Genomic DNA, 13,218 nt, shown 5'->3' on the forward strand with positions numbered 1-13,218 from the left:
GCCAGGACTATTACACAGAGAAACACTATCTCAAAAAAAAGAAAGAAAGAAAGAAAAGAAAAAGAAAAGAAAGAGAAAAAGTTTTGCTTTATGTTTATTTTTATGTATATGAGCATATGTGTCTGGTGCCCCAGAGGTACCAGAAAAGGGCATTGGATCCCTGGGACTGAAGTTATAGATGGTTGTGACCCACAATATGTGTTGGGGGAGGCTGCTCGTTCGTTCCAGCGGCTCAGACCCAAAATAATCACACAGAAACTATATTATTTGCAATACTGTTTGGCCTATAGCTTAAGCATATTGTTAGCTAGTTCTTATATCTTAAATTAACCCATTTCTATTAATCTGTTTATCGCCATGTGTCTGTGACTTAACAGCAAGGTTCTGGCATGTCTGTCTCTGGTGCCGGCTACATGACTTCTCTCTGACTCTGCCTACTCTTTCTATATCTCTTTCAGCCTGCCTTTAACTCTGTTAAGCTATTGGCCCAAAATAGCTTTTTTATTAACCAATGGCAATAAACCATATTTACAGCATACATCACTTCCCACATCACATGTGGGTCTTGGGAACTAAACCCATGTGCTCTGCAATAAGCTCTTAACTACTTTGCCATGTCTCCAGCCCCACCCCACCCTTTGCAGTTGTCTTCAAAGAGCTCAGCTAGGCCCTCATGTAGGTGGACTGGTATCCTGCTAGAACTCTGTCATTGGGTTGGCCACTCACTGGACATGCCTGTCTTCATAGCCCATTGCCATGGCTTGTGATAGCCTGGTAGGTTTTTCTTGGCTGAGTTTACACTAGGAAAGGTCTCTGGGGAAGAGGCAGAGCCAGGCAGAAGTCATAAGAACCTAGAGGGACTTGAGAGGTGGGCAGTAAATAGGCCTGGACCAGGGATTCTAGAATAACCCTCTTCGTTCACCAGCCCTGCTGGCCCTGTCCACACTGCTGTTCCTTTTAACTATTCCACTGGATAGAAGACAGTTGGAGTTGGACACCTAGTTCTAAAGCCATGGCATGTGACTCTATTCCCAAGCAAGGGAAGCTTGGGAACCTCTTAGGGAAGAGCATAGGGTAGGTCTCCCTGGCCCTCCTGCTACCGTAGCTTCTTAGGAACTGTCGACAGGAAAGGGCCGCAGAAAGGGTTGGGGTGGCAGTCATAGCCCAGTGCCAGCGCTTCCCCAGGTAGAGCAGCCCCTTTACCCAGACATTCAACTGATTCCCGAACCTGGAATCAACCGGGCTAGGTCTGTGCTGATGGGCCTGAAGATACAGTTTTGTTTCCATCTCTCCTTGCATCCATGGGACTCAGCCACCACTGAGGAGCTGGCCAGTGGCTGCTCTGTGTTGTTGGGGTGGACCTGTGTCTGTGCATATGGAACTGTCAAGGGCCTATGACTGGCAGGGTTCCTGGATGGGCCAGCACTGCCAAGGCCTTAAAAACACAACAGCAGGCCCTAAGAGTGCAGAAAGGGGTCTTGGTGGATCGAAGAGAAAGGGGCTAGGGAGGAAAGGGAGGAAACTGCCTCCCCTCCCCCTCCCTACTTGGGTGAGCCTCCCCTCCCCCTTCCCTTCCCTACCTGGGTGAGCACCATAGGCGCTTGGCCTCCATTCCTCCGATATCTTTGCCTTCTCCTCTTGTAAGCCTGGTTTGGGGGCTTTTATATGTAAACACAGTTATAAAAAATAATTTTTATAAACTGTATCCCCCATGGGGAGTGTGACATTTCACTCCTCACCTGGGACAGGCAAGTCAGAGTTACCCTGTAGCAGAGTTAGCTAGAGAGTAAAGGTGGGTGGCACAGGGCTCCAAACTGGTTGGAGTCTGGCCAGGCCCCAGCAGGCGGCACCTTGATTGACCCTGGGCTCCTCCTTGAGCTGGAGGCTGCCATTCTCTTGGCTGTAAGGGAGGCTCGGCCAGGGAGGCAGCTGCCCTTCAGATGCCCCCTCCTTGATTCATCCCAGGAGCTTTGCTGAGGGGCATGAGGGGTGCCTGTGAGCCGAGGCCAGCCTTGGAGTCGTCTTCCTCAGACAAGCTAGGACTCCATATATTGCCTCAGGATCCATGGGATAATTAAGTTTATTGATTTTTATAGGTGACTGGATGCCAAGCCCTGTGCTGGGTGCTAGGAAGCGGGGTAGAGAGAAAGGAAAAGAGAAATAAAGCACCGTCCAGAAGGGAGACATTCAGTAAACAAGCCATTAGGCCAGCATGGTGAGCTCTGTAATGAGAGAGTGGGATCTCTGTAAACAGCGTGGCCTGCCATGGGTGGAGGAGGGAAAGGCAGAGTGGACTCCTGGTCCCCAGGGCGAGGCTGGGCCCACAGCTGTGCACATCTGTCACCTGCATGGTGAGGGCTATGGGAGCTGCATGTAGCCTAAGGGCTTCAAGATCATAGATCTATCCCAAGACCTCCTGCAGCATCTGAGCTCTTCCTTAGGACAACGGGCAAAGGGAGTTACTGCTTCAGGGGTGCAGAATTTCTGTGTGGGATGATGGTGATGGTCCAGCACATGAATGTAGCTGACGTATACGCAAAAATGGCTAAAACGACAAATTTCATATATACCTTATCATAGATTTGGGGGGTTATTTCATTTATTTTTATTTTTGAGACAGTGTCTCCCTACATAGTCCAGATCTGGCCTTAAACTTGTAGCAATCTTCTAGTGTCCATTTCCCAAGAGCTGGGATTACACATACGGATCGGATCACCACAGCCCCAGCTACCACAGAATTTTTTTGTCAGTTTTTTTTTTAAATGTATTCTTGCGACCAGATGTAGTTGATAGTAGGGTGTGTAGCAGCATCCTTGACCTGCATCCACTAGCTGCCAGCATATGAAATGTGACACCAGTAGATCTCCAGCCACATTGCAGATGCCCTGAGGGGTAGCAGTGGTGTCTCCCTAGCCGGGAACTACTGGTGAACTCTGCCCTGAATGGGTTGCCCGAAGCAGAGGCCGGGGGTGGGGGTGGGGGTGGGTGCTGGATAGCGAGGAAGGGTGGGGGGATTGTCTCGAGACAGGGATAGGGTCTTGTCTGGCAGGAGGACAAGGGCCAGCAAACTCAGAACTTCTAGAGGTGAATGCCACAATGGACTCTACCTGTCTCCAGGGCGAGGTTGGGCCCCCGCAGTTGTCCATGTCTGCCACCTATGTGGTGAGGGCTATGCATAGGCTGTGGGCAGGACTTACGGACCCAGAATGGGGCATGCTGGGTGGAGGAGGCAGACAATGGCCAAGGGGCTGAGTTTGACTGAACTCTGGGATCTTAGTGTCACAGTTTCCAGAGTTTCAGAGCACCCCGCCTCCACTTCTTCAGAGGAGATTTTGCCTTTCAGATGCTGCCCCACAGCTACGGTCAGTGCCTCCTAAGATGGCCAGCAGTGTTCAGTGGAGTGCCTGTTTCAGGGCTGTGCTGTCTTCTTCAGAGGCACTGTCAGAACTAAAGCAAACAGAAACAGCTAGTGTGACACTTGGATCTGACATGGCCGCGGGGGTACAAAGCTCCCTCTGGGCTCATGAGCAATGTGTTTGCCCTTTTAACATAGTCTTTGCCATTAATGAAGCAATCAGGAATATTTATGGAGCACTGTTGGGGTCTTGCTCTGTGTCCAGCTGGCTCAAACCAAGTACCTGTGTCCAACTGGCTCAAAGTCCCGGTGTCCCAAGAGTCCAGGATCTGATCGGGACAGGGGAGGGAACTTAGGCCAGACAAGCAGGCCCTTTTTGTGAGCACCTGGCTCCTCCCCAGAAACTGGAAAAATACTTCTGCCCATTGACTATAGACCTGACTTCTTTCTCAGGGCAGTTCCTATAGGTGTATTTCCCTTGGGAGGGGCCCTGCCTAGCCCTGGGTGCTGGAGGGTAAGGAGAAGCAGGGATTTGCTATGGTGTAGGAGTCATGAGTTCACTTGAACCCAGGTCAGTGGCTGACTCATCGCTTATCAGAACCAGAAAAGGGATGTAGTTCAGTGAGTAGAGGGGGTGCCTAGCATGCCCGCAACCCTGGGTCCCACCCTGAGCATTGTATAAACTGAGCATGGGGCCGGGCTGTTGTGGCATGCCTTTAATCCCAGCACCCGGGAGGCAGAGGCAGGTGGATCTCTGTGAGTTCGAGGCCAGCCTGGTCTACAAGAGCTAGCTCCAGGATAGGCTCCAAAGCTACAGAGAAACCCTGTCTCAAAAACAAAACAAGAAACAAACAAACAAAAACTGAACATGGTAATGCATACTAGTAATCCCAGCACTCAGTAGGGTGGGTGACGGGGAGGTGAGGACAGAAGTTTAAAACTAGCCTGGACTAGGTGAGAGCAATCTCCAAAAACAAAACAAAATAGGAACCAAAGAGTCAAACCTTAGAGGGCAGGGTGGTTAGGAAGAGAGCTTGGGGTTGGTAGTGAGGCTGGAGATACAGGTCATTGGCAGTATTTGCCTAGTACATGCAAGGAAGCCCCAACAGTGTGTGGGAGGGTATGGACCAATGGGAAGGGGTAGGCGCTTCAGCCCCCAAGCTGGTCCTAGGCTTACAGCTGTGTGGTAGGTTTCCATTCCTTTATTCCCCCGTGTACTGGCTCCCCCTTCTGGGTGTATCTGAGGCTACTGCATGGGGCGTTGGGGGGGGGGGGTTTGAGGGGCTCATGGCAGGACCGGTAGAGAAGCACCTATGCAGTGTGATTGAAAGACTGGGTGACCAGGCAGAGAACCCCTGGGCTAGGCTGGGTCCCAGAGCTAGCAATCCTAGATTCCTGGACTGTGGAGCTGGCAACAACAGGAAGTGAGTCCTTGGGTGAGGAGGCCACGTGGTCCCCAGGCAGGAAGTAAGCCTCTATGGGGTGCTCTGTGGAGCAGCTAGTGGCTAAAGAGAGAGAGCAACCATGAGAGATTGGCTCTGTCCAAGTGTGACCTGTGCCTATCTCCCTGAAGAGCATGTTGGCCTTGTGGGACTTGGCACCTCTGGTTCCTAGAAAGTGTCTACCAGAGCAGTGAGGCATGTCCTTCTGTCATGTGTGACTCAGCCTTGCAGAGTGACAGACCGACACGAGGAAGGTCAGGGTGCAGTCGGACACATGGCACGGTGGCTAAAGCAAGCGGATGATCACGTTTGCTCCCTCCTCTTTTCCTCATGTAGCTGCCCAGCAGCAGCGGCCTGGCAAGGTCGGAGGAGTCCTTCTTCCCATCATGCACTTCTCTTCCGTGCTGCAGCCTACCAAAACCCCCAGCTGCTGAGGCACGCACTAATGCAGCTCCTCGCCACTTTCTCTTTCCCCGATGAAGAGCCCACGGTAGTCTGGGAAAGCGACAAGGACAGCTGCTGGGCTCCTCAGGAGGTGGCGCAATCGGAGGACACTGGATTTGCTGTTCTTTCCCAAGGCCTTGTTTGGTCCCTGTTTTTGGCACCTCTCAGGGCTCCTCATCAGATAGCCATGGACTCACAGTTCCCATCCTAGTCCTGAAACGGAGGCTGTGAGGTAAAGGGCTGGCGGTCTGTGCCTCTCAGGCTATGTGCTGGTGCTGTAGCCTTTTTGAAGGGAGTTTGTCATTTTCCTCTACACGTAGCCCAGCCAGTCCTCCTGGGACTGCCCTGTAGATCTGCATGGCTATAGAGACCTGGAAGTAATAGAGCTCACCCCAGTAGGAAGCAGAACAGCCCCAGTACCGACGGCTGGCGAGAGTCATGGAGCATCCACCAAGCAGGAGGCAGAGCCATATGCGGGCCTAGAGATGCCACTGTACTTACCAGGGAAGAAGTGAGCGGTAGAACATGGGTAGCATGATAGAACATGATCTTGGATTGCGTTGTGTGTGTGAATATGTGAATAAATGCGTAACTTGCATGTGACTGCAAAAAGCCTAAAAAGGAAGTCCAGCCTTTGGCATGTGCCTGTAATCCCAGCACTTGGCATGCAAAAGGAGGAGAATCAGGAGTTCAAGGCCAGCCTCAGATGCATAGCTTGTATATAGCCTAGGCTACATGAAACCTTATTTCACTTTTTAAAAATTATCTTATGTCTATGAGTGCTTTGCAAGCCTATATGTATGATCACCATGTACATGGTTGTTGCTTGTGGAGGCCAGAAGAGAGACTGGAGTCCCTAGGATTGGAGTTGCAGTAAACCACTATGTGGTTGCTAGGAATAGAACCTAGGTCCTCCGCAAGAGCCATTAGCCACTGAGCCACGTCTCCAGTCTGCGAATGAAACAGTCTGAAAAGGCCGAGCAGGGTCCCAGCACTTGGGTAGTGAAGGTGCGTGGATCTCTGAGTTCCTGGTCTTCCAGAGCTACATGTTGAGACCCAGTTAGGAGGATGGGAACAGGGACTGAAAAGGATATTTGTCAAGCTGCTAATGATGATTAATGAGGAAGAACTTGGGGTGTTAACATAGGAGTTTTAACATTTTGTTTGTTTTTGTTTTTTGAGACCGAGTTTCTCTGTGTAGCTCTGGCTATCCTGGAACTTGATTTGTAGACCAGGCTAGCCTCAAACTCACAGGGATCCACCTGCCTCTGCCTGCCAAGTGCTGGGATTAAAGGCGTGCACTCCCACCTTCCAACTGGAGTTCTAACCTTAAAAAACTATTTCTTTAAAATTTTTTGTTTACATATATCTATTTGGTGTGGTGTGTGTGTGTGTGTGTGTGAGAGAGAGAGAGAGAGAGAGAGAGAGAGAGAGAGAGAGAGAGAGAGAGAGAGAGAGAGAGAGAGAGAGAGAGGGAGGAGGAGAGGGAGAGAAACTGACTTGTGGAGGTCAGAGGACAACTTGCAGGAGCTGGTTCCCTCCTTCCACCTTGCGGGTCCTGGTCATCAAAGCTAGGCACTGGACTTGGCAGCTGAGCCATCTTGCCAGCTCAGTTTTACTCTAACATTTTGGTTTGTGCAATTGAAATTTTTTAAGGGGCTGGGATTTTGGCTTAGTGGGTACAGCACTTGTCAAGAAGTACAAGGCCCTGGGTTCACTTTCCAAAGCCACATAAACTGGGTGTTTGGTCTACGCACTCCCCATTCCTCAGGTGGAGGCAGGAGGATCTGGAGGTCAAGGTGATCCTTACCTACATAGCAAGTTTGTGGCCAGCTGGGGTAATTGTGATCCTGTCACACAGAAAAATGTATGATGTGTGTCTGATTTTTATTACCAGTTATACATTTCTTTTGGTTTGGTTTGTTAAGACTCTCACTGTGTAGTCCTGCCTGGCCTAGCACTGCCTCTGCCTCTGCGCCACCACGCCTGGCCCATTACTATATATATTTATAACAGAAAAAAATCCACGCAAGGTGATAAATGCCTGTCAAGCACAACACACAGGAGGCAAAGATGGGAGGAGGATCAAGAGTTCAGGATCATCCTTACCTATTTAATAAATAAGTTCAAGGCCAGCCTGGACCCTGTGAAGCAAAGAACAACAAAGACTCAAGTAAAATATCCTGTAGCTCGAATCAAATTGGTTTGAATAATTAAAAACCTCCCAGAGTCAGATATTAGGGGGTAAAAGCCGAAAGACAGAAGCAGAGCAGCAGCCACTAGAGTTCTTACCTCTACAAAATCCTCAGACCGAATAGGGCTGAGCCCCTGTCTCCTCCTGCCTTATATTCCTCTCTCAGCCCAGACATATCACTTCCTGTCTCCACCTCCCTAGTGTTGGGATTAAAGGCAGGAGAACCTAGGCCAAATGTGTGAGCTCTGTTTCTCTTTTAGACTGTTTTAGACAGATTAAATCTCAAGTAGCCCAATGTGGCCTTGAACTTCTGATCTTCCTGTTTCTACCTCCCAAGTGCTGGGATTAAAGTGTATGCCACCACTGCCTGACCTCATTGGTTAAGTAGTGACTAGCTCTGCCCTTTGATCTTCAGGCAAGTGTAGAAGGAAGTGGCGGGCTGTGTCCCGCCACCCGGCTAGCTTTACCCAAAATAATTACACGGAAACTGTATTCTTTTAAATACTGCCTGGCCCATAGTTTCAGCCTCTTATTGGCTAATTCTCATATCTTGCTTTAACCCATATTTAGTAATCTGGGTAGCACCACGAGGTGTGGCTTACCAGGAGAGATCTTAACCTGCGTCCATCTCAGAGAGGAGCAGCATGGAGACTCCCCATGGCGAATGCCTGAAGCGTCTCCCCAACTCTGCTTCCTTGTTCCCACAATTCTGTTCTGTCTACTCCGCCTACCTAATTTTCTGTTCTCTTAAAGGGCCAAGGCAGTTTTCTTTATTAGTAATGAAAGTAACACATAGACACTCCTCCATCATTTCCCCTTTTTCTGTTTAAACAGAAAAGAAAGGCTTTAACATAGTAAAATTACATGTAACAAAACAGTTATCAAGCAAGAATTACAGTTACAATATTTAGATCTATTTTATCTTTTATCATAACTAAGGAAAGCTATAACTATTTATTCTTCAACTCCATCAAAGACTCCAGAAGGATATAATATTACCTAAGTAAACAAGTCATATGCAACTTTCAAACTCTAGAAATGACAGAGACAACTCGCTGCCCGGACAGTCACCCAAAGTTCCTCTGTACCGTTGGGGCATCCATCTTCAGCCTACAGGCCCATAAGTATCCAGCAGACATTTTCATGAAGCAGGAAATTCCAAAGACAGTTCAGTCACTTTCTGCTGTGTCCTGCAGAATGTCTCGCAGACTCTTTAATGAATCAGGAACCCCAAAAGACCATCTCACCTTTAGGCAAGTTCAGCAGTCCTCTTTCTGTGGGTTCCTTGTGTCCAGTTTATGCAACAGTCCAGGCAAGAGCAGTTTCTTGCCCAAATGGCTAACAAACTCCATAAGTAGCCTCTTTGATGCCCATCTTCCTCTTGAAGTAGCTGGTGCTGCCAAAGGCAGACGTGTCTCATTGTCATGAAAAACCCTAAGTTATTAAAACATTAAATGCCATATTCTGCAGTCTTTGAAAGATATGAAGAATGTCTATTTAACTGAAATATATCTCTACATATCTAGAAAATCTAATAACATGACTACAAGCTTAACTATTATCAATGATTATCCATTAACAACCTATATTTCCTAATTATACATTACAGTTTTTAAAATGAACTACAATCACAATAGCTTAATCAAGATCAGAAATACATATACATATAACAAAATTGACCTTAAAATCTATACCAATGCAAATTCATATCTATATCATCTCCCCCTTTAAATGTAAAAGAACATTTATAAGCAATATTTGGGAAAATGGGCGCAGTTTTTTCTCTCCAAACTGCTTCCTGCTGAATGGGGGCGCTGTTATTTAGGTCTTTCATGGTGTAACCTGTGTGCTAGGTTCCTCTCAGTTGGCAGTTGAGTGAAGTAATTTTTTGAAGATGTTCATAGCAACCTTTCAGGAGGGCGTGGTCTATCATACCATATTGGGATAGAAGCAATCCACAGAGTCTCGTCCTCTGTGAAAACAAAAGAAGAAACTCTTTTCCAAAGCATCATGTTCTTAGATCCAAATCCTGAAGTCATACCGTTAAGATGTCCATTCTGGTCTAGACTGGCAGCCCATATAATGAAATGTCTCTCTGTACTTAGCTCCTTTACAGTCAAAAAAATCAAAGAAAACACAACAAAATACATAATCCAGACTCTCTGTGAATTTTCCATTTTTACGTGGCTTATTTTTACTCTATCACTTTACTTCTTTTAATCTATAACTATCTGTACTCTGTCTCTTTAAAGACTTTAACCTTTTTTTTAAGGCATTAACTTTATTTTTTATATTTTTTTCTTCTCTCAAGCCTACGTACATTTATATGTCTGAATCTGTCCTATTGTGGATCTGTAATTTTTTAATATCCAGGAGCACTTCTTAAAAGGTTAACCACTTTTTAAAAACTTAAGTTGCGCCAGGTAGAGGTAATACGGTACCGCCTGTTTACAGCCAAGTCTAAACCTTAACTGCGCTGTTATTATGGTAATTACGATAGACCTGCCTGAGGTCAGCACAGTTTAGCATGGCGGAGCAGAGCCAGAGCTGCTACTGCCTCAGTCATTTGGTGTCCCTGAGCTGCACAAAGTTCCAGGTACACAGCAGTCCACATTGGAGCTGCACTCAGCAGTTTAATTCTGATACTGAGCGTGCAGCACAGAAACTCTTTATCCAAGTTACAGTCAAATCTGACGCGCAGAGCACCGAGCAGTCTGAAAACATCTCTCTCTATGGCGGCAGGAATCCGCAAATGCTGTCCCGCTCGCCTAAGCCTGATTCCGCCATCTGCCCAGGTGCAGGCAGGGAGCAGGGAGCCATTGGCATGGTCTCAGAGTACTTTCTTTCTGATCCCAAGCGGGCAAGGTTTTTAAGTGGATTTAGCACCACGTTGGAGCGCCAATCTGTAGTGTGAAGCGGTGGGGCTGGGTCCCGCCACCCGGCCATCGGCTAGCTTTACACCCGAAATAATTACACGGAAACTGTATTCTTTTAAATACTGCCTGGCCCATAGTTTCAGCCTCTTATTGGCTAATTCTCATATCTTGCTTTAACCCATATTTAGTAATCTGGGTAGCACCACGAGGTGTGGCTTACCAGGAGAGATCTTAACCTGCGTCCATCTCGGAGAGGAGCAGCATGGAGACTCCCCATGGCGAATGCCTGAAGTGTCTCCCCAACTCTGCTTCCTTGTTCCCACAATTCTGTTCTGTCTACTCCGCCTACCTAATTTTCTGTTCTCTTAAAGGGCCAAGGCAGTTTTCTTTATTAGTAATGAAAGTAACACATAGACACTCCTCCATCAGGCAAGCTTTATTTGTTAGAGCACAAACAAAATATCACCACAGTATTCACTGATTAAGTGTAATCACCTTCCCTGATAAGAGGGAGGGGGCCTTCTTTTTTTTTTTTTTTTTTTTTTTTTTTTGATTTGGGTTTTTGAGACAGCCAGGTTGGCTTCAAACTCACTACATAGCTAAGGGTGACCTTGAACTCCTGATCCTTTTGTCTCTACATTCTAGATGCTAGGATTCCTGGCATGTGCCACCATGCTTGGCTCTTGTCTCGCCTGGGGCTTGCTGAGCCAGTTCTGCCCCTGGTCTGCACTTCCTGCCCCTGAGCATTTTCTACTGGCAGGGTTGCTAAGCACATTATAGTGCCTCCAAAGGTAGCAGAGTGTCGACCTAAGGCAGGGACCCTGAGCCACACACCTCATTCTGCCAAGATGGGTGCTGGTGGCACACACCTTTAATCCCAGCACTTGGAAAGCAGAGGCAGGTGGATCTCTGTGAGTTCGAGGCCAGCCTGGTCTACAAGAGCTAGCTCCAGGACAGGCTCCAAAGCTACAGAGAAACCCTGTCTCATAAAACCAAAACAACAACAAAAACAAAAAAGATGTTCTGACCACTTGCCACAAGATGAGCAAAAACAGAGCACATGTGAGCATGTGCACGCATGCGTGCATGCACACACATGCACGCACACGCACACACAAACGAAAGAGAGAGAGAGAGTGCAAACTCCCTGGCACACCTTGTCTTTGAAAGCAGACAACACTGAGCAAATGACTAAATTCTCCAGGAGCATCAGGTTCCTTCTTTGCTTCCCAGGGAAGCTGAGAGATAACTGAAAAGTAGACACACACACACACACACACACACACACACACACACAAGAGGACATGTGAGGACAGCCTGAGTGAATCCTGATTTGATTTTCTACCAGCTGGAGCTTTAGCAGACTTTGACCTCAGGTCCCAGGGGATAAAGCCGTCTGTTGTATTTCCAGACAGGCATGGAGGGCTCTATCTATACCCAGGGCAGTTGATGCTCAAGCTGGACACCGCTTGGGGCCTTGGTGAGCCTGGGTCAGAGTACCTATGGGGGCCTGGTTTGGGGACAGAGACCTGTGAGGCTAGCTCAGATCTAGAGAATGCTTCTTAGTGAGGACGTCTTTGACACCCCTGCCTCCCAGCCCCATGAGCACATAGGAGGAAGCCTAGGAGAGCTGTCGTCAGGCCAGCCTCGGTGCCTCTGGGATTGATCTGGTGGCACTGGAATTTCCTGAGGAAGGGTCCAATTTCAATGATGGAGCACAAGGAAAATTTTTGTTTTGTTTTTTGTTCTTATGTTTTGATTTATTATGTTCATCTGTGTAGGGGCATGCAGTGTTTGTGGGAGGCAAAGGACAGCTTTCCAGAGTGGGTTCTCTCTACAAAGGGAGTTGAACTCAGGTAACCAGGCTTGCATAGCAAGCACCTTTACCTATGGAGCCAACTTGCCAGCTTTTAGTTTTAAGGCAGAATCTCATGTAACCCTGGCTGCTCTCAAACTCAGTCTGTAGCTGAGGATGACCTTAAACTCCCGATGCCCCTGCCATTACCTGCTGAGTGATAGATTACAGGTGTGCATCACCATGTCTAGTTTACACGGTACTGGGCACTGAGCCCAGGACTTCATGCACTCTGTCAAATGGGCTGCACCCCCAACTGCAGGATCATTGGTTTAGAAGTGGGAGTCTTAGTGAGTTGGGGTGCAGTGGGGTATCCCTGGGGTGGTGGGAACAGGTCTGCCTGACATCCACAGTCCCCTTAAGCCTCTAATGTTGTCAGCAAACCTGTGACTGCATCTGCTTGTGTGAAGACAGGCATAAACGCACAGTGCACACGACTTTCATTACAAACTCAGAGGGTCTGCAACTCGGGTCTAATCCTGACATTCCTCTGTTTTCATCCTTTCCAGGTGGAGAGCAGTGACCCACCCAAGGACCCTGCAGTGACCAGCAAGTCTCAGCCCATGGCCCAGGACTCTGGCTCCTCAGATCTGTTACCCAATGGAGACTTGGAAAAGCGAAGTGAGCCCCAACCTGAGGAGGGGAGCCCAGCTGCAGGGCAGAAGGGTGGGACCCCAGCTGAAGGAGAGGGAACTGAGACCCCACCAGAATCCTCCCGAGCTGTGGAGAATGGCTGCTGCACAACCAAGGAGGGCCGTGGAGCCTCTGCAGAAGAGGGTGAGTCCCAGCCTGAGGAACCCTCTTCTGGGCCCTCTGAGCCCCTAAGAGTCACAGACTTGGGTCTCTGGCAGGTTTCAGGAGGCTAGGCAAAGGTGGGAGCTGACCATCCCTTTGCCAAGGCCATAGTCTAGAAGCTACTGGATGAAAACAGCCTGTATACATGTTTACTTGGCCCACCTACTGTGCTAAACAGTTAAAAACATTAGTTGCCAGTATTTTGAAAAAATCAAGAAATTCCACATGAAAATCTGGAGTTTTGGCTCTTTGTGAGG

At 48.2% G+C, this 13,218-nt stretch overlaps 1 protein-coding gene across 1 annotated transcript in view; it reads left to right on the forward strand.

The window, feature by feature from the left end:
* Window positions 1-13,218, forward strand: part of Dnmt3a (DNA methyltransferase 3 alpha) — a 105,897-nt gene that overhangs the window by 51,133 nt on the left and 41,546 nt on the right. The window contains exon 4 of the mRNA XM_038317942.1: window positions 12,676-12,943. Coding sequence (XP_038173870.1) covers window positions 12,676-12,943 — 268 coding nt within the window. The remainder of the gene's footprint in view (window positions 1-12,675; window positions 12,944-13,218) is intronic.

Source organism: Arvicola amphibius, chromosome 2 (assembly GCF_903992535.2).
Source record: "Arvicola amphibius chromosome 2, mArvAmp1.2, whole genome shotgun sequence".
Taxonomy (NCBI): Eukaryota; Metazoa; Chordata; class Mammalia; order Rodentia; family Cricetidae; genus Arvicola; species Arvicola amphibius.